Source organism: Myotis lucifugus, unplaced genomic scaffold (assembly GCF_000147115.1).
Source record: "Myotis lucifugus unplaced genomic scaffold, Myoluc2.0 scaffold_7, whole genome shotgun sequence".
Lineage (NCBI taxonomy): Eukaryota > Metazoa > Chordata > Mammalia > Chiroptera > Vespertilionidae > Myotis > Myotis lucifugus.
Genome location: NW_005871055.1, coordinates 4,267,191 through 4,290,992, shown reverse-complemented (window position 1 = coordinate 4,290,992; position 23,802 = coordinate 4,267,191). Strand labels below are relative to the sequence as shown.

General features: G+C 43.9%; 1 protein-coding gene across 1 annotated transcript in view; it reads left to right on the top strand.

Moving 5' to 3' along the window:
• The window catches only part of ENOX1 (ecto-NOX disulfide-thiol exchanger 1), a 215,958-nt gene that overhangs the window by 141,126 nt on the left and 51,030 nt on the right, over positions 1-23,802 (top strand). The window contains exons 10-11 of the mRNA XM_023747906.1: positions 14,146-14,253; positions 19,055-19,111. Of these exons, the coding sequence (XP_023603674.1) occupies positions 14,146-14,253; positions 19,055-19,111 (165 nt within the window). The remainder of the gene's footprint in view (positions 1-14,145; positions 14,254-19,054; positions 19,112-23,802) is intronic.

The following is a 23,802-nucleotide window of genomic DNA, read 5'->3' as shown; positions in this document are numbered from 1 at the left end:
TTAATCACAAAAACAATATGTAATTATATATGTGTTTTCCAATGGTCTTAGGCGACCCCTGTGAAAGGGTTGCTCGACCCCCAAAGGGGTCGAGACCCACAGGTTGAGAACCGCTGGGCTAGAGGCTATGTAGCTGCCACAGGGAACACCTGCCTGCAGAGGAGTGAAGCCATTCAGGGAAGCTGGTTTTACTTGCCGCAGCCCTCACCTGTCTATCCAGGGCTTGGCGTAGGGAACAGGTGAAACTTGGAATCTCCAGGAGGTTCTGATTACTCTGAAACGCCTAAACTATGGGGTTCCAGATCAACCTAAGTGTGTTAAAGTAACTGGGAGACTTTGGGGGAACGAGCAGGTGTGGTCTGCCTTACACCTCTCTTGGGATAGATGTATGCGCCCATTTATTTGCAGAGCTTGTTCCAGAGGCACCTAAAGATCCAGTGGCAATCAGTTCAGGGCTCTTCTCTTCTCACTCTGCCCTTAAATGTTGGAGTCTCCTACTCATAACAATGTGAACTTGTATTAAGAAAGAAAAATTGGCCCTGACTGGTTTGGCTCAGTGGATAGAGCATCGGCCTGCAGACTGAAGGGTCCTGGGTTTGACTCCAGTCAAGGGCCATGTACCTTGGTTGCGGGCACATCCCCAGTGGGGGGTGTGCAGGAGGCAGCTGATCGATGTTTCTCTCTCATAGATGTTTCTAGCTCTCTATCCCTCTCCCTTCCTCTCTGTAAAAAAAATCAATAAAATATATTTTTAAAAAAGAAAAAGAAAGAAAAATTGGTGTGGGAGCCCTAATCAGAGTACCTTGGATGGTCAAGGCCAATTTGCCATACGCATGTGCAAAGACAATGACACAGCATTTTTACTGTATGCACTGAGCAGGCGTACCTTTCTATAACCCAAATATTGATGTCACTATTTGACAAGAAGCCTCTTTTGTCTAAGTTGGTATAAAGATGTGTTACTGACCAGCCGGCTGCTTTGTGGGGCTACTTTGAAGAACTGTTTTGTCTAATGGCTCCTTGTTAGCAATGGCTACTTGGTCTGCAATAAAGTCTCTCCTATATGCCTACGACTGCTCATATGGTCTTCCAATACCCGGCATCCGCGGGGGTACAGCCCCTAGCAGAGAATATTCCCAATTATGCTCCGACAATTGGGAATATTGTAATCACTGAATTAGCTTCCCTAAAGTTCTACAGTTAATCAGGAGTCAAGTAACATAGGTGATGAAGTCCTTCTAGATGGACAATAGAGAGTTTCCATCCTTAGACATCTGTGGCTGATGTAGAGACACAACTTTCAGCTATATTGTATCTGTTTATCGGCAGAACATGTTTGATCATTAGAACTTTCTCACCACTAGGATTCAACCAAAATATCTCAGACCCCAACACATTCTTACTCTATAACCATTAAGTCAAAAGCTGCTTTCCTAAAACTGCAGTCAAGGAAGTTAGTGATGGTGGTAAAATCTGCTATTAATGATGCTAGAATGAGCATCCGGAACAAGGAGCCTCCAGAACAAGGCCCAGGTCACTTTGTGTAAGGCACCTCCAAAGATGGCCACAGGATTTTGGTCAAAAGCCATCCAAAAAGGGTTTTCTAGTTATAAGCTCTGATCGTGACTGAGTTATAAACCCAACAAATCTCTATTGGCCTTTGGACCACAGTACAAGGCCCAGCTGTTCAATCAGGTTCTTGTTTGAAGTAAATGGGCCAACCTGGCTGGAAAGCATGTTAATATTTTAAATTTCTACATTACCAGCTGTACATGTGCCCAGAGGCCGGGGTGATGACTACCTCATGTAGTTGCAAAAAAGAAAGTGATAAAAATAAATAAATCCAAGCAAATTGGATAATCATTTGCACTGGACTTGCCAGCACAGGCAATGGAGAGAATATCACTGATACATATACCTACTTCAGCGAGGCATTTGACACTATCTCCTGAGAATTGCATGAATGGTGTTAATTCAAGCTGGCTGGCCCTGTGCTTTGAAAATTGGCAGAAGGAGGGCAACCAGAGGGTGGGGCTCAACAACAGACCTTTTTCTCCCTGAATATTAATCCCCAGTAGTGCCTGCTCATGCCAGTGAAAAGTCACTTAACCTCGCTGGGTCTTACTCTCTCCTTTTTTGCAAAGAGGATAATGACAGCAGTTCCCTTTAACTTGGTACCCTTTGCCATCCAAGGAGCCTCACCTACTTAATTGATGTTCTTCAGTCTCACAATACCCCACTGATGGGTATTGTTAACTTTATTTAACATGTGAAGAAAATGAAAAAAAACAGGAAGCTGAAATGACCCTGTAAATTACACAATTTTGAAAAATCAGCTGAAGAGGAGAAAATGGGTTTTAGAGCCTTCCAAACCACTTTTGCAGCTTCTTTCCCTGTGGTCAGCATTCAAGAAGTTGGTGCATTGCTTTGCAAATGATGCATTATTCTCAGGAGACAATTGTGAGAAAAAAGAGGAGACCAGAGCAGTAAGGTGGCTTGTTCAAGGTCACACAGCAAGTCATGCGAACCTTTGAAATAATGACTTGTGGCTTTTTTGTTGTTTTTTCCTTTTGGACAATCCTTGGCTATATATATTTTTTGTAATAATGTTGCCTTATCAGGAGATAGTTGATCATGACCAGTAACACCACTGGATTTTACAACTGCTAAAAAGCATCTGTCTTTCACAAGTCCCTCCCAGTAGGATATCCGCGTTAAATAAGTGGTATCTAAGGCTATGTCTATTGAAAGAGTTCCCCCTCTCCCCAGCTCTGAAGGCCAAGGTCATGATCTCCTTCTCCTGCTCAGACACTAGGCTTCCTGCCAGTGGTGTGCTTAGTGCAATTTGACATTCAGAGAGGATCCTTTTGTAAACGTCCTCCTCCTCTAAATAACAAAATTATTTGTAGTAATAATCATGAAATGAAAATCTATAATAATAAAAGCATAATATGCTAATTAGACCGAACGTCCCCAGACAACCTTCCGGACGAGGCCGGGGCTGCGAGGGAAGCCAGGGTCCCTGGTGCCAGAGGGAAGCCGGTGCTGGCAGCCAGAGGAAGGAAGGCCTACTCTTGCATGAATTTCATGCATCAACCTCTAGTAATAATAATATTAGCCAAGAAAGAAATTCAGGCAGCAAAATGTTTCTTATATTAAATTTCACATATAATTATGCCTATAAAAAATAAATAAAATAGTACAGTGAAATGAAAAAAAATCACAACTATCTACTCAATAGTTTTTGTAATCTACCTAACAGTTTGAACTTTGATCCTTTGATTGTATTTAATATAACACAGTATGTAAATAATTATCCAGTAAGTGAATTTTAATAAAGCCAGTACAACTACTAATTGTACCACTGATACATTTTCTTGATTTGTTCTTTTGTTTCAAAGCAAACTATTAACAATTTTAAAAGAATACATTTCCATTTTTAAAATATTAAAATTTAGTAAAAATATTTTACATATGAAAATTTGCACATACCAACCAAAAATAATACAACTCATGTTTCTCACAATGTTTCACTGTTTTAAGTTTTAAATGTAAGCATTCTCGCCCTAACCGGTTTGTCTCAGTGGATAGAGCGTCGGCCTGTGTCAAGGGCATGTACCTTGGTTGCGGGCACATCCCTAGGAGGGGGTGTGCAGGAGGCAGCTGATCGATGTTTCTCTCTCATCGATGTTTCTAACTCTCTATCCCTCTCCCTTCCTCTCTGTAAAATATCAATAAAATATATATTTTAAAAAATAAAATAAATGTAAGCATTCTCTAAGAGGTCCTGTGGAATGAATTGAAGTAGCTCAAGTTCTAGTTCTTAGTCTTTGCAGTAACTGTACTGTCATCGTTGATTTCAGATCTTATGTGGAAATGTAGGCATATATGTAAGAGTTGGAGACACTGTCCCTAAAACCAGCTCAAATGATCTAAATCCAAAGAATCCTTGCGTGTGTGGGAGCAGGCACCCATCTTGAGGTCTCAGACCCTTGAAAACACTGATTTCTGCCTTTGTGCCAGTCTCCAGAGCTGCCCCAGGCTCCCAGGGCACTGAAAGGCATGACCCCAGGGGACAAGCCCAGTCAGGCCTGCGCGTGGGCTGTGGGCTCTGTCTGACTTTAGGATCTTAACAGCAGGGTCGGGGCACAGGACCAAGCTCCAGGCTGTAGAGGAAGCCGCATCCCAGCACGAGCAAGAGATTGCCTTTCTGCCTAGCAATGAGAATGGCATTTAAAATTCAGTATCAGAAAAGATATTGACGAGATTAAAGGCCCGAAGGAATTGATTTATGAGGAAAGACCCAAGGAATTAAATATGTATAGCCTGGTGTAATAGGATATTAGGCTCTGAGCACAATTTCATTTCTATGATCCAGTGTTCCTGTTATCAGTCATCTGAATGTGGAGTTCTCTCCCAGAGATGTTTCTCCCCCAGGGGTCTCGGCGCTGGAGGCAGAGGCAGGCGCCAGGAATGATAAACCGGGCCACGAGCTTGGTTACCCTTGTATCTCGCCCTAAATTGAAGTGCAGTTTCATCCCCAGGTGGAAGCGGATGACATTTTAAACTAGAATAGATCTTGAGTAGCCTTACCACCTCCTGTGACAAGAAAATTTAAGCTAGTCCAATTCCATCTCTTTTCCCCCAAGGAGAAAAGCGAACCTTGTAGTTCCAGGTGGTAAATGACTGTCCTTCCCCCGCCACCGTTAGAGGTGTTTGCCTTTAGGCAAAGCCTTGCTCTTAAGTTATAATAATAGTACTTGATTTTTTTACACCTCAAACTTTCCCTAACAATCCGAGCTGGCTGGGGATTGATGGTGGTCGATGTCAAACAGGCACAGGCAGAACTCACGGGCAGGACAGGACCTAAGGCTGACTGGCCCGAGTGGCTCTGAAGTCCCTGAGAGCCAGAGCAGGGCTGAGGGGGTGGCGGCCGTGAGAGTGCCAGGGAGAAAAGAAACAGCTGTACGCTGTGTGTTTGGGTAGCAGGATCTCACCAAGGGAGGCAGGATTAATGGATGTATCCTCTCCCTGTACAGCAAGAAAAGGGGACAAGACTGCAGCGCTGGCCACAGTGGGGCTCAGGTGGCGGGCTGAAACATGCGGAGAACTCAGGGTGGAGGCCAGGTGCATAGGCAGGGCATCACCACACAGACCTTTGATTATAGTTAATATGGCACAGTATGGATATGAAAACAGTCCACCAGACACAGTCACACCCGCCATGGCCTTGGGCGGACAATTCTCTTTGGATGTCCCTGGACCTCATTTTCTCAGGTGATAGTCTACTGGCCTTACATGCACAGCCCACTGAGTAGGGCATCTGATTTATAGCAAAGTCATAGAGATGGAATAACATTTATTAAAACTGAAGCAACCAAAAGCACATTAACCTGATGACACTCCATGGGTTCATGTTTCCAGACTTTTGTGCATGCATATTCAGTGGCTCATTTCTAACAAGTAGAACAAGTGCTGGTTCAAAATGGATCTCCTGAGCCCATTTTCCTAACACCTACATTGATCCCCCAAAATCTGCTATGGAAACTCCCCTGGTTATAGTCATTCTTGGTACCTTGTGCCACCTTAAATTAGTTGCAGTGTGTCTAATAGCATTCTCATGAGCAGCATCAAGAGGACAGGCTGCTTAGTGTCTGTTTCCTTGGTATCTTCCACATGATCTAGCCCAGCACTGTGTACGTAGTAGATCAGTGTTGATTGAGGAATAAATGAATTATTGATTGATCAAATGAATTGATGAATGAATGAATATCAACGGATTCTTTTAAAAGAACTGAACATAGAGCCAAGCACTGGGGAAATCCTGAAGCGAGGAGAAGACGGGAAGAAAAAAAGTATGCATTCATACATGCACGCACAGGTGTCTGTGTGTGTAGGAAGGTGTCAGTCATGATCGGTATATAGCTACCTGGAAGCAGGAGTTCACCTTACCTGCCACTGACCTAAATTTAGAAAAAAGTACTTCTCCACCACCAGGCATGACACAAAAATCAGTGTTCCATTTAGGGGTCTGCTCTAATTTATGCCAACCACCACCTCCATCCCCCTGCCACCCATCAGTCCTGCCAAAGATTCCCAAGTTATCACAATTCTGTGAATGTCAGCTTATAATGAGATGCTGCTGGTATATTTCATATAGAGTATTTTCACTTTAGTCTGTGATTTTCATGAGATCTAACCTTACGTATTCTGTTAGCTATATTAAAACTTCACCTTGGTAATAAAATTATAAAATTTAAGGGGAAAAAAGGCAAGGAGGGATGCTGTTACAGTTTTAAATCCACCGCACCACTCAGATGTATACACAAAAGCATGTCGCCAACAGCCCCCAGCCCTTCAAGGACATGGTGAACACCTAGGCAGAAGTTGTAGCTAGGAGGATTTTTAGTTTGGCGTGTCCTGATTTCCATTTCAAAGTGACAGTGCAGTGTGGTTGCCAGGGTAGAAATCATAGTTGGAAGCAGGAAATGGAGCTGTGCATGTGGTCTCTCCCAGTGTGGCCTTGCATATGTGACTTAACCTCTGTGTGCCTATGATGCACCCATCTGTAAAAATGGAAATGTGACCTCACTTGTTCTGGGGCTCCAAATAACATTTGTGATGCTCTTTGAATTTGTCAGAGAGAAAGACCCAGCACACACTGAAGTCTGCATCCCCAAAGAGCATTACAAATGATCCTATTAAGCCAGTGGCCTGGAAATATCAAGATATATCAGGTACCGCATCTATTTACCTGTTATTGTCCACCAGAGTGTTTGAACTTGATTGGCATATGGATAATTGTCTAATTGGAACACACTCAATTGTAACCACCAAAAAAATGCAATAGTGCATCTGTTTAATGCCATACTCTCCAATGTTAAATTAAAATCATGCTGTAGTCAGCCAATCCAGCCGAGAGACACTTCTGATTAAGTTTTAGCTGCCTGTGAACTTCTGTGAGGCACTTTTGGTACTTAAAAATTCAAACTAGAAAGAATATTATACAGGCTCATAAATTTCAACTGGAAGGGGACCAGAAAGACTGACTTCAGTTATCTAGTTGTGGATTATCACATTGCTTTTATAGGACATCTAGTCAAGTGAAGAAGAGCAGTTTTGAATCGCCACTGTTTTGAATACATAAATATTAGTTTCATGAGTTTATGCTTCATAAACAAAAGAAAGCATTAATTTTGAAGAATGCAGAAAACAGTCTAGGGGTATTGATTTTATTTTTCTTCCAGTGGTGGTTTTGTTATTTTTATTAATTTTTTATGGTGGAACATGGGGAAGAAATTACATAATGATAAATTCATTGACTGGATTTCCTTAGCCTTTTAAGAAGTATTCCCCTTTATATTAAGAAAGACATCTGGAACTGCCAGAGTAATGAATCAAAATGTCTTAAATGCTATTTTCCTCTGAAAGTTTCATATGTCCATATGTCTAGAATAATAAATTATCCAGTAATAGATTCTCAGGTGGTTTTTGTTATTGTGGTTGTTTTGGTTTTTGTCTGTGTGTGCAGTTTTCTGTTTTGTGTTGTTTTTGCTATAGATCATGGCTTAATCCTGTAGAAGTGGGAGAAACCAGAGCAAGCATTCATTCATCACCTACTATGTGTTAGAGGTTCACTCGTTTATCACCTACTATGTGTGAGAGATAACCTAATTACTGAACCTATTTATTGGATGGGTATAGTCTGGCTGGGGAAATATCTATGAAATGTAATACATCATAGTAAGTGCTTTGGGAGTATAGATGTTAGAGCAACTAACTTGGCTTGGGTGATTAGACAGGTCTTTATTGAGGAGGAACCCACACATACTGCACACAGTTGTGCAGGTTCTGTCCTGGAGGAGGGCACCAGGCCAAATGGGCAAGTGGGACTGAAATCAAGCCCAACCTCCCTACCTAGCCATGTGCTCTTGTGGGAAATTGTGTCTCCCTAGAGGGTGGCCATCTTTTCTATTGTATAAAGTCCGCATATGGGTTGGTGTTAGCTCAAATGCATTCTTTGAGTTGGCTTAAAAAATGAATTGGAAACTTGCAGGCCTGATTCTGGGTAGTGAGATTGTCAGAGAGTGATGAAAGGATCTGCTATTTCTGGGGAAGGACAAGAAGGTCAGTAGTTTGGATTTTATCCAGTAGAGGTTGGGGAACCAACAGTATTTTTCAGTAATGGGAGCACTTTAATTCCTAGATGGTGACTTCTCCCAGGAGTGTGGAGTGGATGACAGGGAAGGAGCAGATCTGTGGTCACCTTAACCATGACAGCCAAGATGGACAGAGAGAAAGCAGAGGAATGGACTGAGAGGCTGAGAGGCTGTGAAGGCAATGAAGGAGCAGGGTTTAACTTCAAGGTTTTAATTCTAGATACCCCAGTAATAGAGTTAGGCCAGGGTGGAGAGATGGTGATAATAGGCCTGGTTTGAAACAATAAGTGTCTAGTGAGTGGTAGGAGTGAGGTGGAGACTATATAGTCAGCTTTGTGAAGCATAAGTGGATGAGATGTGTACTTGAAGCCATGGGTGTGAAAAGGATCACCTGAAGGGAGCATGTATTGAGAGAAAAAACAGAACTTGGCCTTTAGTTGGCAGTTAGAAAAGCATTGGCTACTTCAGTGAGAACAGTTTGAGTAGGGTACTATGGATAGAACTCACATTGTAGTAGAATGATGGATAAATAAGCATGAAAGGAAATGGGTTTTCATCCCATTTGCACTGTAGAATTATTTGTGAAGGGTTTTTGTTATTTTCTTTATCAATATTTTTATTTTTATTTATTTATTTTTTAAAAAATATATTTTATTGATTTTTTACAGAGAAGAAGGGAGAGGGATAGAGAGTTAGAAACATCGATGAGAGAGATCGATCAGCTGCCTCCTGCACGCCCCCCAGTAGGGATGTGCCCGCAACCAAGGTACATGCCCTTGACCGGAATCGAACGTGGGACCCTTCAGTCTGCAGGCCGATGCTCTATCCACTGAGCCAAACCGGTTCGGCAATATTTTTTAAATTAATTCATCTTCCAGTTACAGATGACATATAATATTATATTAGTTTCAGGTGTACAACATAGGGATGAAAGATTTACATCACTTATGAAGTGATCACCCTGATATATTTAGTACCCATCTGACACTACATAGTTATTAGAATACTAGTGGCCCGGCTGATTGCACAAAGATTCACGCAATAGGCCTTCCTCCCCCTGGCTGCTGGCACCAGTTTTCCTCTGGCACCTGGGACCCGGGCCTTTGGTCCGGCCTCAGCAGCGAGGCTTGGCTTCTCCGCTCTGGCTGCTCCCAGCCCCTCCTTTTTTTCCAGCTCCTCCTTGAGCAGAAGCCAGGACTGGCTGGAAGCCTGGGTAGCCCCCAGTGACCCAGGCCCCCATCCCCTCCTTGAGTGGAGCCCAGGGCAGGCTGGAAGCTTGGCTTCCTCCATCGCAGGGAGCAACCCAAGCCTCCTGCTTGCTCCAGCTCCATGGCCACCGCCCATTTTCAGTCATCTTCAGTCTTCGTTCTGCGCCTGTGTATGCAAATTAACCGCCATCTTTGTTGGGTTAATTTGCATACACATCCTGATTGGCTTGTGGGCGTAGCAGAGTGACACCAATTTGCATGTTTCTCTTTTATTAGTGTAGATTACTGACTGTATTCCTTATGCTGTATTCTACATCCCTGTGAATGCTTTGTAATTTCCAATTTGTACTTCTTAATCCCTTCACCTTTTCAACCATCTCTTCAACCTCCTTCCCATCTGGCCACCATCAATTTGTTTTTCCCACCTATGAGTTTGTTTCTGTTTTGTTTATTTGTTTATTTGAGGTTTTAAATTCCACATATAAATTAAATTATATGTGAAGTTTTTTTGTGTTTTTTTTTAAAGCATAGTTGCTTGGTTCACAGCTCTAGATATTCTGAGTTAATTGGTCTTCTATGTGGCCCAGGAATCAGCATTTTAAGACCCCCCCCCCCCAGCTTTAAAAACCACATTCCTTTACTATTCTTTTAGGAAGTATAAATAGGTGTGGCTTGGTTGGTTGGAGCATCATCCCATGCATTGAAGAATGGCAGGTTCAATTTCCAGTCAGGACACAGACCCAGGTTACAGCTTCGATCCCCAATTTGGACCTGTACTGGAGGCAACCTGGTGATGACTCTCGCTCTCTCTTTCTTTCTCCCTCTCTCTCCCTTCCTCTCTCTAAAATCAGTTTTAAAAAAGTATATCCTTGGGTGAGGAAAACATTTTTTTTTAAAGTATAAATAAACTTCAGCAGCTAAGATGCTTAAAATCACAAGGAGTCAGAGAAGTACAAAACTTTTAAAGGATGAAGAATCTTTATATTATTAGACTGACAAATATTAGAAAGTTGGATAATGTTAAGCATTTGTGTGGATGTGGGACACAGTAACTCTTATATACTGCCGGTGGGTGGGTAGACTGGTGAAGCCATTCTGTGGAGTAGCTTTGGCTAAGTAACTCCTTAGGCACACCCTATGGACCAGCAATTCCACTGCTGGAAACATAGCACCAGCATGTTCCTTTGTAGCCTTGTGTAGAGGAGGGAGAGATGAAGATAATTGGAGTGGGCTTCGCTGGGAGAGTACATTAGGTATAATTGGGAGAATGCACTCCAAAGAATATTATGCAGCATTAGCAGCAATAGTTTATTTATACAGGGCAGGGCAAAAGTAGGTTTACAGTTGTTTGTATGGAAAATAATACAATAATCCTATATAATAAAAGGTTAATATGCAAATTGACCAAACGGGGGAATAACAGGTTGCTATGACATGCACTGACCACCAGGGGGCAGATGCTCAATTCAGGAGCTGCCCCCTGGTGTCAGTACACTCCCACAGGGGGAGTGCTGCTCAGCCAGAAGCAGGGCTCATGGCTGGCCAGCACAGCAGCAGTGGCAGGAGGCACTCCTGCCTCCACAGCAGCGCTAAGGACCCCTCAGGGGATGTCCTAAACCAGCAGTTGAACATCCCCCGAGGGGTCCTGGACTTCGAGAGGGTGCAGGCCGGGCTGAGGGATCCCCTTCCCAGTGCACGACTGTCATGTACTGGGCCTCTAGTTAATAAATAATAATACAAGAATAAACTCTGTGTTTTGTAGACTCACAACTATAAACCTACTTTTGCTCCACCCTGTGTACATATTAAAATGGATGGACCTTAAAAACATAATGCTTAGTAAGTAAATGTGACACTGTCACTTACATAAAAATGCATACTCAAATAAGAACATTATATATTTTGGAAAAACACATTTGAATAAAAAAGTAGAAACTATTGAAAGTGGTTACCTACATATGAGAATAAAAGGAGGTAGGAATAAGAAAGAAGACATTTTATTTAAAAAGTGTAATATCAAGGAAGAATGAGACAGGATGGAAGCTTAAAAATGGGCAGTGACATAAAGGGAATGGGTGTGTGTGTATTTAATTTTTAAAATTTTTAATTTTTAACTATGGTACAGTTTGTATAACATAAAATTGACCATCTTAGCTATTTTAAGTGTAGTCTATTAGTGTTAGCTACATTTATACTGTCATTTTAACAATATTATATTCCCTATGCTGTTCATTACATCCCCATGACATTGTGTGTGTGATTTAATAGAATGAAGAAGTTTTATAAATGCGTAAATGAAATAGCAGACTTCAATGGGATTCTCACTTTCCCTCTTCTTTATTCACAGCATTGGTAATAATAACTGAGAGTTAAACCCAACTAGTATTCTTTTCTTTGTCCTTTCCCCAACCTTAATCAAGTTCTTTTGATTTTTTTCTCATTACTCAAGCAGTATATGCTCCTTAGAGACATAGCAGAAAATTACAAGCAAAAATTAACAGAAACATCCTTAAACCCACTCGCCCAGAAATGGTATCCTGATCCTTTTCTATGAATATGTTGCAGTTCAGTGAAAACTTTTAGAAACCTGAAATTTTTGTTCAGGGAACAATGTTTGATGCACTTCGTCTATGTCCTGAGACATTTTTAAAATCTTCATTTTTTAAAAATATATAGTTGTATTGATTTCAAAGAGGAAGAGAAAAATAGAAACATCAATGATGAGAGAGAATCATTGATCAACTGCCTCCTGCACACCCCTTACCAGACCCAGGCATGTGCCCTGACCGGGAATCAAACCATGACCTCCTGATTCATAGGTCGATGCTCAACCACTGAGCCACTCTGGCCAGGCTGTGCAGCTTCATTTTTAATGGCTGCATTGTTTTCCATTGTACAGATGTGCCATCATTAATGTAGCCAAGCCCTTCTGTTGGACAGAGGTTGTTCTAAATTTTGCTATTCCAAGTGCTCAGGGAACAAACATAAGCAACCTGCCTTTGAAGATAATTTCCTGCCCTTCAATTTGGTTCATTTTTAAAGGAGGTTAAAGGATTAGATTTGAAATTGTCTAATCATGTAAAAGTTTACTTGGCATCGCTTGGTCAGAGTGGCTCAGGTGGTCATGTGCACTGAAAGGTTGCTGGTTTGATTCCTGGTCAGGTCACATACCTGGATTGAGGGTTTGATCCCCAGTCAGGGAGTGTATGAAAGGCAACCAGTTGATGTTTCTCTCTCACATGCGTGTTTCTCTCTCTCCCTTCCTCTCTCTAAGCATGTCCTCAGGTGAGGATTAAAAACAAACAAACAAACAAAAAAACACATTTACTTGACATCATCAAAGTCAGCACCAGATCCCCTCATGAATGAGAATGAAGGAACAGAGTCATTCCTCACTGTTTGTAAACTGTCATTTTAGGTACTTGTCACAGTGCCGAAGTACAAGACAGGCTCCCTGGTTTCTGTACCTTAATCCATCAATGCATAAATCACATGGAGTGTTCAGGGAGCCAGTGTGGGATGTGTGTATTACTTCACCTGCGAGCCGCTGGTGAAATAGGAGGCACTGAGTTGTTAGAAAATTGCAAGGGAATCGCTGTTTATACTGGAGGACCAAGGTAGGTTCTTCAGCTTATATCGGGTGCCAGAGTAGGAACAGAGCAAGCCAACCCAAGGAAACGCAGTGTGTTTTTCTGAGTACTTACTCCCTCCCCCAACATGCCCCGAAACGAGTGGTTTTGAAGGAAATCTTTTAATCCTTCCAGTTGGTGGGTTTACCCATCAGAAACCCAGTGCCAGTGTGTATCCAGGCCTTTCCGTGAAGAACTGGCTGGAAGCTCTGCAGCCAGTTTGCCAGGGGCCCAAAGAGGCAGGGAAACACTAATATGTTCACAGCATTAGGGCAGCGTGTACTATGGGCAGGAGCAGAAGAAATGCGCTTCTGTCTCTTTAAACTAGCCCTCTGTTGTCAGGAGGCTTTGAATAGACCTAGCTGTTTCCAGAGCCTGTTCTGAAGCTCTTGAATGTGCCCCAGCCCGTGTGTGTATTAATATACAACCCGTTCCAAAGAATTAGTGCTGGGCAGCGCTGTGCTTGGCAGACAGGCAAGCCTCCGCCAGTTACAGTTGAGAGGGCAAGGAAAGGTTTACCAAAATCCCCCTCAGTGGCCCGGCTTAAAAATAGCAGCATAGGCCATAGCTTAGTGTTTTGACAGCTTATATCAGCAGTTTTCTCGGCTGATATATTGATTGCAGTTTGGACTTCAGTCCTGCTGATCTAATAAAACATCACTGTCATAACAGAGAAAGTAAAAGGATCCTTCGTGGCCCCAGCCACCTGGTGAAGTAGCTTTACTGTCATAAGTAAAATGAAGTCATCTTGGACAAGATGACCGATTATATATAGATATATATATATATATATTAGCCACACACATACATATATATATATATATCTGCTCAATATGGTGGTTTATTAACACTATTCTACATATTTTCACAAATATGCATTTGTTAAAAGGAATATAATGGTGCCTTACAAATACTACAACAAACTTGCTTTATTGTGCAGCAATGTCACAAACAGCCTTGCGTGTCCCTAAACTACAAGACTTGCTACACTCAGTTGCGGGGAGAGGAACACACACAGGAGTTAACTGAAGTATGGACTAAGCTCTGAGACTTGTACAAATCTCCTCATGGTCTTCAGTGGATATTCTGAATGTCTTACAGTCACTGGCCTTCAGTCCTACTTACCCTACGTATCCTTCCATTTCACAGCAATTGCTGACCATCCAGGAAGAGTTAAACAACAAAAAGTCAGAACTGGAACAAGCAAAGGAAGAGCAGTCGCACACACAGGCGTTACTCAAAGTCCTCCAGGAGCAAGTAAGTGACCACAGCAGCTCTGCCTGGGAGACGGGTTCAGACATGGACACGCGTCCCCTGGGCGCTGGGCGCGCAAGCGTGACGGAAGTGAACCTGCGGTGCAATTAGCCTGCCCCCTGCCCTGCCAGCCTCCCAGGGCTTGGCTCTGTGGAATTTATAATCTCATTCCCAGCACCTCTGTTGTCACTCGTAGGTTGCTATTTAGATTATCGTAGCCCACCAGCGATGTGGGAGAGTTTCTTCCAGAAGATAAATGAATTTTGGTAAAGTTTTAAAATATTGGCAGTGCAGATATATTTCCTAGCAAGCAGCTAGTTTCCTCTTAAGTCTAATAGTGAGGAAAATGAGTTTAGCATACCCCTGGCACGCCTGCAGACGTGTGCATAAGAAGGACTGATTCATGGCAACATTAAAGAAATACCTTCCCTGTGCACCAGGCCACCGATCTCACCACGGTGAGCAGCAAACCTTTTATATGAAGTTTGTAAATCTGATCGTTTCATCCTGGCTTCCTGTGATAGCAAAGTGTGGCCTGACAGTGATAAGTGGATTTGAAAGTGCAGTCTTACAGCCGGGTAAGATGGATGGCTCGGCACAGAGTGAGTCCAGCCCAGCATCCACACGGGAAGAGTGGGGGTGGGGGTCGGGGAAGAGCTGTTGGAATGCTTCCCTAGTCCGAGCCTGCACTTGCTGCTCGAGACGTAATGCATGTAACTGGGAGGGGCGCTCACACAGAGTAACTCCAACCCTAACCAAATTTCAGTCGTTTTAAATTTTTAACTTACAGTGATCTGTGAAAACATTATTTGTATAATATAAGTAACTGCAAAAGTGACATTTTTTAAATATGAAGTTGGAAGAGTGTGACCCTACTCAGCTGTGACTCAGTCACTTTACAAATGTTTGTTTTTACTGGTTTGAGGTCAAGAAAATATATTTTTAGTTACTTTCCCCTAAAAGTATAAGTGATTTGTGAGGGAAAAGTGAAGGTGTTGGACACTTTATAAGCTTCTATAGCTTTGGAGGAAGAGGCTTTGTAACACAAATCATTCTCTTTTATAATTAATACTAGAGGCCATATACACGAAATTTGTGTAAGGGGCTCAGCCCCTGCCGCCTCGCTGGCCACCTCTGCCTCAGCCCCCACTACCGCAGCTTCGTCCAGAAGGACGGAAGGATGTCTGGTCTAATTAGCATAGTATGTTTTTATTATTATAGATTATTATAGATATACTAGAGGCCCGGTGCACAAATTCATGCATGGGGGGTCCCTCAGCCCAGCCTGCACCCTCTCCAATCTGGGACTCCTCGGGGGTGTCCAACTGCTGATCCCTGGGATCAGGCCTAAACCGGCAGTCAGACATCTCTCTCACAATCTGGGATCGCTGGCTCCTAACTGCTCACCTGCCTACCTGCCTGATCACCCCTAACTGCCACCCCTGCCAGCCTGATCACCCCTAACCACCTCTGCCTGCCAGCCTGATTGCCCCCAACTGCTCCCCTCTGCTGGCCTGGTCACCCCTTACTGACCCCCTGCCAGCCTGGTCGCCCCCAACACCCACTGCTGACCTGGTCACCCCCAGCTGCCCCCTCCCGCCAGCCTGGTCGCCCACAGCTGCCCCCTCCTGCCAGCCTGGTCACCCCCAACTGCCCCCCCTGCCAGCCTGATCTCCCCTTACTGCACCCCCTGCCAGCCTGGTCCCCCCCCAACTGCCCTCCCCTGCCTGCCTGGTCACCCCCAACTGTCCCCCCTGCCAGCATGGTCGTCCCATGCAGCCTGCTGTTCAGTCATTTGATCATCCCTCACTAACCCCCCTGCTGGCCTTGTCGCCCCACGCAGCCTGCTGTTCGGTCATTACTGTTACTGTGACGGCATCCCAGACAATTTGCATACTCTTATTAGTATAGATTAAGTAACTTAGACTGAGGCTGAGTTTGTACAATTTTGGATAAGTTAGATGGAGCTGAAAAATACTGTTTACTAAATTCACATGGCCGACTGTCTCGGAGACCTGCAGTCATGGACCTTTCTGCCTTTGCAGTGTGAGACTCCCAGCCAGGTGGAGCTGATTTGGTTCAAACTTGCTCCCGATCAAACAGACAGCTCTCACCTTCGTGGTTTATACTCCTGTGCTTGCAAATGTGCAGTCCCTCCCTGAGTGACTCAAATCCTTTATGTGATTTGAAGTCTGAACCCCGGTTTAGCAGAGAGTATTGCTATATTCTTGTAGGGTTTGCATCGTTAAAGCACAGACACAGTCACTGGTGAGGCATCACACTTCACTCTCCATTACTTAAGAAATAGATGGGAATGTGGAGAAGATTCAGAGCCACTAACATCATTAGAAACCTAGGAAATACTACTGGAAAGAATGCATTTTTAAATCTGTTGTACTATTTAAATGGGGTGGCTCTTTTTAAGCAAAGGCACTGAGAATATTTAAATCTAAGCAGGCCCACAGCAGCCAAATGCATTGGGTGCTACCCCTACCACCAGCTGTTTTCTTGACAGCCCCTCCCCTGGTGCCCCTGTCACCCCTGCTGATGGTGGCATGCAGTGGGCATGTTCCTTTCATCTTCCAGCCACCCACCCCTCCCAGAGACATACACTTAAAATGCACCTGTACCTCCATGAGCATCGCCTTCCAAGACTTTCTTTGGACTTGTGTAGGGTAACTACATGCATGAACACCTTTTCAGTGCCTGCATAGATAAGGCCTAGATAAATGGCCTCACTGCTAGAGTTTTTGATTGTTTGGGTCTGGAGTCTTGCTTTTGCACACACACACACACACACACACACACACACACAGAGACGGACCCTTCCCAGAAGATTGGAATTTTGCTATTCAAAGTGACTGCCACTTGTTGGGAATCCTGAAAAGAAAGACTAGGTTGTGAGGGCACCTTACCATCAGCAGCCCCACCCCTCCAGGGAAGGCAGGCTCATTCCTTGAGTTCCCTGTTTGCTAAGATGCAGTGTCTCCAGGTCCCTCCAGGCCCCACTGGCTTGATACCTGGAGCTTGTTCAAAAGACCCAAGTCCCATGAGACGCGATGTTGGATCCCTCCATCTGGAGGAGGGAGCAGTGAGGAGAACAGGGAGTCTTGTTAGCAAGACTCATACACCAAGGAGCAGGCCAGCGAGGGCTTCAGCTGTCGGGAGAGGGGAACCTGCAGGAGGGAGGCATGACCTGTGGTCGTCAGTCCTGGCAGAGGAGAGTAGGGGAGCAGCAATGCTGGTGAACAGGGAGAGATGAGAGCAAATGCGTAGTGGACGAAGCTAGGGCAGAGATAATGAGAACACGGAGGAGGAAGATGGAATTGACTTAAAGGGGAGAAGGGCACATTTATGGCATTAAGCTTGCAAAGGTGAAGCACTTTAACAGCACAGTCCTGTACTTCGGCTGAAGATAACAAAACACTCTGAGCTAACTCCACTCTAACAGTGGCACAAGTTACAGCCCTAAGGTGGGATGAGCAAAGAGAGTTGACAAAGAGGAGGAAGGTGAGGAGCACCTACAATAAGAAAACTTAAGATAGGAAAATGTAGAGGGGTTTTTAAAGTCCTTTTGTGCCCCCTGATAATAGATGGCACTTGTATCACTGTGCGCCCTTTTCTTTTCATATATGTCACCCTTTGCCTATGCTCCCTTATACTTGTTATATGTACAAACATCAATGATGTGGCCCTGAAGCATCGTGGGCAGTTTTTCTCATAAATGGGAGAGATGTGGACATGAGCCATAACCAGATGCCCCACACTCACTGTCTTCCAGTCGCCATTGCTTTGGCAAAGCCCCTCTCTTGGCACAAAGAACATCTGTCTTTCTTGCTTAGAGTTTGAGATTGCCTTAAAAATATAATGAAGCTTTCATTTTAATGTATACAAGTAGCCATGAAAACCAGTGTTCGAATCAAGCACACGGACGGTATATATGCATTTATTTTCTTTCAAACTGTAAGCATTTATTTCTCACCCTGAATTCTTTATTTCAGGCATTAAAAATGGCACAGAAGGTGCTGCTTCGAAGCATAATAAGCCAGGAAGAAATACTGGCAACAGCTGCAAGGCCTGCTCACCCTTTGCCCTTGCTCTCTGCCTCCATATGTCTGCTTTGAGTCAGGCTAGGCTAAAATGCCAATTAAAGGTTCCAGAACTCTGGTAACAGCTGATTTCTCATAATCCTCTGAGAGAGAGAGTCTAGGGAGTAGTGTGTTCAAATGTTCGCCGTCCAAAATAGCTTTTCTGCTAATGCCTCGGTGACCAAGGAGATGTCTTCCCAGTTCTTCCTTTACGAAAAGAAGCAAACCATCTTCTTTTAGGCCTCCAGACACCATGTCAGCCATTGAAACATGTTCACAGAGGACATGACAGTAGCTCCGTGGCCTATTCAACCAACCATCCTTCACCAGTCACCGTTCCTATCACATCATTTGGCTGGTGGCAGCTTGCAAGCACTGCAGGGCTTAAATTAATAGCAATGCAACTGGAAAATGAAATCATTTTTTATTCTTAAGAACCAATTTTTGTACATTTTATGCCTATGGAATTGCTTTCAAATCTTGTTGTTTAAAAAATAATGAACAAGATCCATTTATTTTTGCCAGCCATCAAGTTTCATAAAATATTGGTCTCAAACTGGTTTCAGGAAGACTCATTAGATTATGGGCCCGTCTGTGTTTTTCCTCCTTGAAGTTTTATAAAGTGCAACCTCAGACGAACCAGAGTTAATAAGATGATATACACTTAATAGATATGCTTGCTTATTCACTTGGTGTGTGTTTTTTTTAATTTGCAGTTAAAAGGTACCAAGGAATTGGTGGAGACCAATGGCCACAGCCATGAGGATACAAATGTAGGTACCCTAAACCTGGCATTTGTTCTTCTTTCTTAATTGATGTTGGTTGAATGCTCATGGGAATGTGGCATTGTATCTATAACACAAAGGAAATCAGAACTCCTGCCTCTCCGTGGCTTGTTAAGATCACTGTGCTTGCTTTGACAATCAAATATAGTAGATAGGCACTGCTATTGGTAGCTCAGGTGACACGATGCCAACGTAGACGTACCTGACCTAATCTCTACCATAAAAATTATAATCTCAATGAATTTGTTTGAGCCCTTTACATTTCCAAAGCTATAAACTAATGATGTGTTGGGAGGCCAGATGGAATGAGACCCAACAGGTTAAGAAGTAAGACATTGCATGTATATTTATTTAATTTGCCTGTCAATGCAGATGGTAATGAAATGATCGCTATGTTGAGGAGGTATCAGGGCAAACCGTTTCTCCCATAAAAGCCCGGAAAAGTGTACCCCTCTTCTGTGTCAGACCCACAACAGTAGCACGATGCCTCTGTCTTCTTGATACTGGCATCATGGTACACGGCCCCAGTTAGCAGCCTGACTGCCTCTCTTAGTGTTCCTTAAATTGCCCAAATTATCAAGTGCTCTCTTTGCCTTGGAAGTTCTTCAGTCTCAGGTGCAATATTATACCATTGTCTCTCCATATGTTTGATAGTCTTGATTTTTTTGTCTTTTTAAAAATATCTCTGATATCTGTATGTATCTGATTACCCTCATCACAGGAAATGCTTACTAAGCAGTTCTTTTCACATACCACAGAATCAGACATGGTAATCAATGCTTGATTAACTAGAGCTAGGAGAAATGATTCATTTCATGTTTACTCTTGTTTTAATTTTATACAGCAGAGAGCCTGACATTCAGAGTACCAGAAATTCCCTCTTATTAATTACTGTTCCCACCAAACAGATAGTTAACATATGATGCTTATTGAGACCTTACTGTGTACATGGAGCTCTGCTAGGTACTGGGGAGGGAGTAGTTTACAAAAAATTGTTAGTCCCTGGCTGGTGTGCTCAGTTGTTAGAGAGTTGCCTTGCACATCAAAGGTCTTTGGGTTCAATTCCCGGTCAAGGGCATATACCTGGGTTGCAGGTTAGATCGCAGCCCCAGTCAGGGCACATGGAAGAGGCAACCAATCAATGTGTCTCTCTCACATCAATATCTATCTATCTCTCTATCTCTATCTCTATCTCTATCTCTATCTATCTCTATCTCTATCTCTCTCCCCTCCTTCCCTCCCTCTCTTCCACACTCTCTCTCTCTATATATATATTCACACACACACACACACACACACACACACACACACACACTCAGGTGAGGATTAAACATTTTTTTAAACAAAAAGAATTGTAAGGCTTGCTGTCTGCCCTCAAAGAACTTGTGAAGCAGTTGAGGAGTTAAGGAACACATGGGCAATATATAAGATGGGGTAAGTGTACAGGAAGGTGAGGTCACTATGACATGATGTAGTTTGAAATTCGGACTTTGCTGCTTGATACCTGTGTCAATTTGACAAGTTACTTAAATCTCTGAGCTTCCTTTTCCGCATTTGTAAAATGAATGACAAAACCTCAAAAACGTATCATGATGTTGTAATGAGCTGAAGAACATGAAAACCTTAAGGTGTTATTACTGAGGTTCTTTGTGCTGGATAATGAAGAATGCTTCCAGGATCTATGGCATTTGTGTTTGACTTTGAAGAATGGATAGAACTGAAAAAATAGAAAGCTTGAGGAGGAAGCCATTCGTTCGGAGATCCCCATAGGAGACACTGTGCCCTAAGTAGAGATGTCTTCCCACCTCAGTGTTTCATTACCCCCATTCTTACCCTAAAAATCTCCTTCAGGATCCTGGCTTCAGGGACACACTGCTGCCATATTCTCAAGCCCAGCTTTGGTATGCACTCCCCCGAGCCAGGCTCTCTGTGCATTCCAAGGAAGCTGCTGGGTAATCCAATGGGCCAGAGAAAGTGGCAGTCTGCCGAGAACGGTCTGTAAAATGGAGGTAATATTGCCTGTCTTTCCTTCCTTGAGGCTTAGTGTGAGAAGCAAAGGAGCTAACGGATGTGGAAGCACCTGGTCATTGTGAGGTTCTACCTGAGTAGGATGTTGTTACCACTATAATCTCATCTGCTGATTGAATTAAATTAGATGAGGCTCTGTTTTGAGGAATGGTGAAAGGCATTTATTATTAAACTAGAGGCCCGGTGCACAAAAATTTGTGCACTCGGGGCGAGGGGTCCCTCAGCCCGGCCTGTGCCCTCTTGCAGTCTGGGACCCCTCGGGGGAACCACTTGCTGGCTTAGGCCTGCTCCCCAGGGGATTGAGCCTAAGATGGCAATCAGACATCACTCTGGCAGCCCGGCAGCCCTCAGGGGATGCCCACTTGCCAGCAGGGAGCAGACCTTAGCACTGCTGAGGAGGCAGGAGGGGCTCCCACCACCACTGCTGTACTGGTAGCCATCAGCCTGGCTTGTGGCTGAGCAGAGCTCCCCCCTGTGAGAGCGCATTGACCACCAGGGGGCAGCTCCTGCATTGAGCGTCTGCCCCCTGGTGGTCAGTGTGTGTCATAGTGAACAGTCATTCCCAGTCTTTCTGCTGTTAGGGTCAGTTTGCATATACCCTTTTACTATATAGGATAGAGGCCTGGTGCATGGGTGGGGGCCGGCTGGTTTGCCCTGAAGGGTGTCCCAGATCAGGGTGGGGGTCCCGCTTGGGTGCCTGGCCAGCCTGGATGACGGGCTGATGGCTGTTTGCAGCTGGTCACACCCCCTTCAGGGTGGAGGTCCCCACTGGGGTGCCGGGCCAGTCTGGGTGAGGGCCTGAGGGCTGTTTTCAGGCTGGCAGGCAACTGAAGCTCCCAGCCTCTCCTTTTTTACTTTTTTTTTTATTCTGGGATTTATTTACCTTCTATAGCTGTCACTGAAGCTGAGTGCTGGCTCCAGCTCTGAGGCCCGGCTCCAGCTCTGAGGCGTGGCTGGCTGAAAGCAGGTATCTGGGTTTGTTTAGCTTCTATAATTGAAACATTGTTGCCATGACTGCTGCTCTAAGCTCTGAGGCCGAAGCTGGCTGAAAGCAGGTATCTGGAGCTTGTTTAGCTTCTATAATTGCAACATTGTTGCATCCGGAGCTCAGAGCCGGGCGGAGGCAGGCAGGAAACCTGGCTTCCTCCATCACTGGAGCAAGCAAGCCTCCTGCTCACTTCAGCTACGTGGCTGCCAGCCGCCATCTTTGTTGGCAGTTAATTTGCGTATCCTGCTGATTAGCCAATGAGAAGCGTAGCAGAGGTATGGTTAATTACCATGTTTGTCTATTATTAGATAGGACTAGAGGCCTGGTGCATGAATCCCTAGGCCTGGCCTGTGGGGATCTGGCCAAAAACTGGCTTTCTGATATCCCCCAAGGGGTCCTGGATTGTGAGAGGGCGGTTCTTGGGTGACCCACCCCCGAATCGGGCTCCCTTCTCTCTGGTTCCGGTGTGTCACCCAAGAACCACAGCTGCCAAGTAGCTGCAGCTGCCAAGTCACTGCAGCTCGGCAGCTGCTGCGTTGAGCATCTGCCCCCTGGTGGTCATTATGCATCATAGCTACCGGTTGGACGGTCACTTAGGCTTTTATATACATAGATGGGAAAAGTTATAGGAGATCATCTTTGAGGGCTTTGGCCTTTTTAAAGGAACATTTTTAGATTTTAAAAATAGCTCTTTTGGGTCCATGATGTGGGCTTTGTAACCAACCCAAAGACCTGACTGCTGAGAGATGGGGTTCAGGTCTGGTAGGAGGGAGGAGCAGCACCTTGACCAACAGCAGGTGAGATACTTATGGAGCCGCAGAACCAGCAGCACCTGCCAGTCTCTGCTGCAGAGGCCCGGGCTACATTTACAACCTGTTTTCTCAGGGGTTCCCAGTAGGTGAATTGTTCATGTGTCCTCTTTCTTGTCTGTAATGTTGTCTCCTTTACACAGTTTCCCTAGCACCTCCTCTAGGGTTATGTGAAAGTAAAGAAACAAAAATCACTTATTTGGGCCACACATTGGGGATGCTAGCAAAATATTGTGTGAGGATATTTTTAAATGTCTGAAATGAAGTCTTGGTGTCATCTGAAGTTTCCACCAGCCCTGTGGTGATCGAATGAGACAAGGCTTTCAAACCAGACTGAGAGGAGAGGGTTTGAATCTATTTTGATCACTAAACAGCCTTATGACCATGGCAAGTTATTTGATCTTTTTTGAACTTCACCTTCCTCATCCTTAAGTGTGCTAAATGAATGCACATAGATAAACACCTGGCCCAGGGTATGTACTCAACGGTATTTAATATACTAGTAGTAGGCAGTTCTTTGACAAGATACATTTTAATGCAGATCTTAAGGCTTAAAGCCTCTGGCCCAGAAGTTATTGACTGAGACAAATAGATGTTTTTTGTGTGCATAATTATTCACATATGAGGGTAGGGATTCACTATATTATCATTTATTAATAATAATTATACAGTAGATTGGTGCCAGTATAGCTGGGTATTCTTGTGAGAGTTGACAATTGGTTTTTAAAAACTATACTATTGTACAAGTAGAAAGGAAAACTTTGTATGAAACTTAAAACATTACAGAAAAGAATACAGAGATAAAGAAAAGTAACTTAGTTTCTCATTACTCAAAGATAACCACTATGAATATT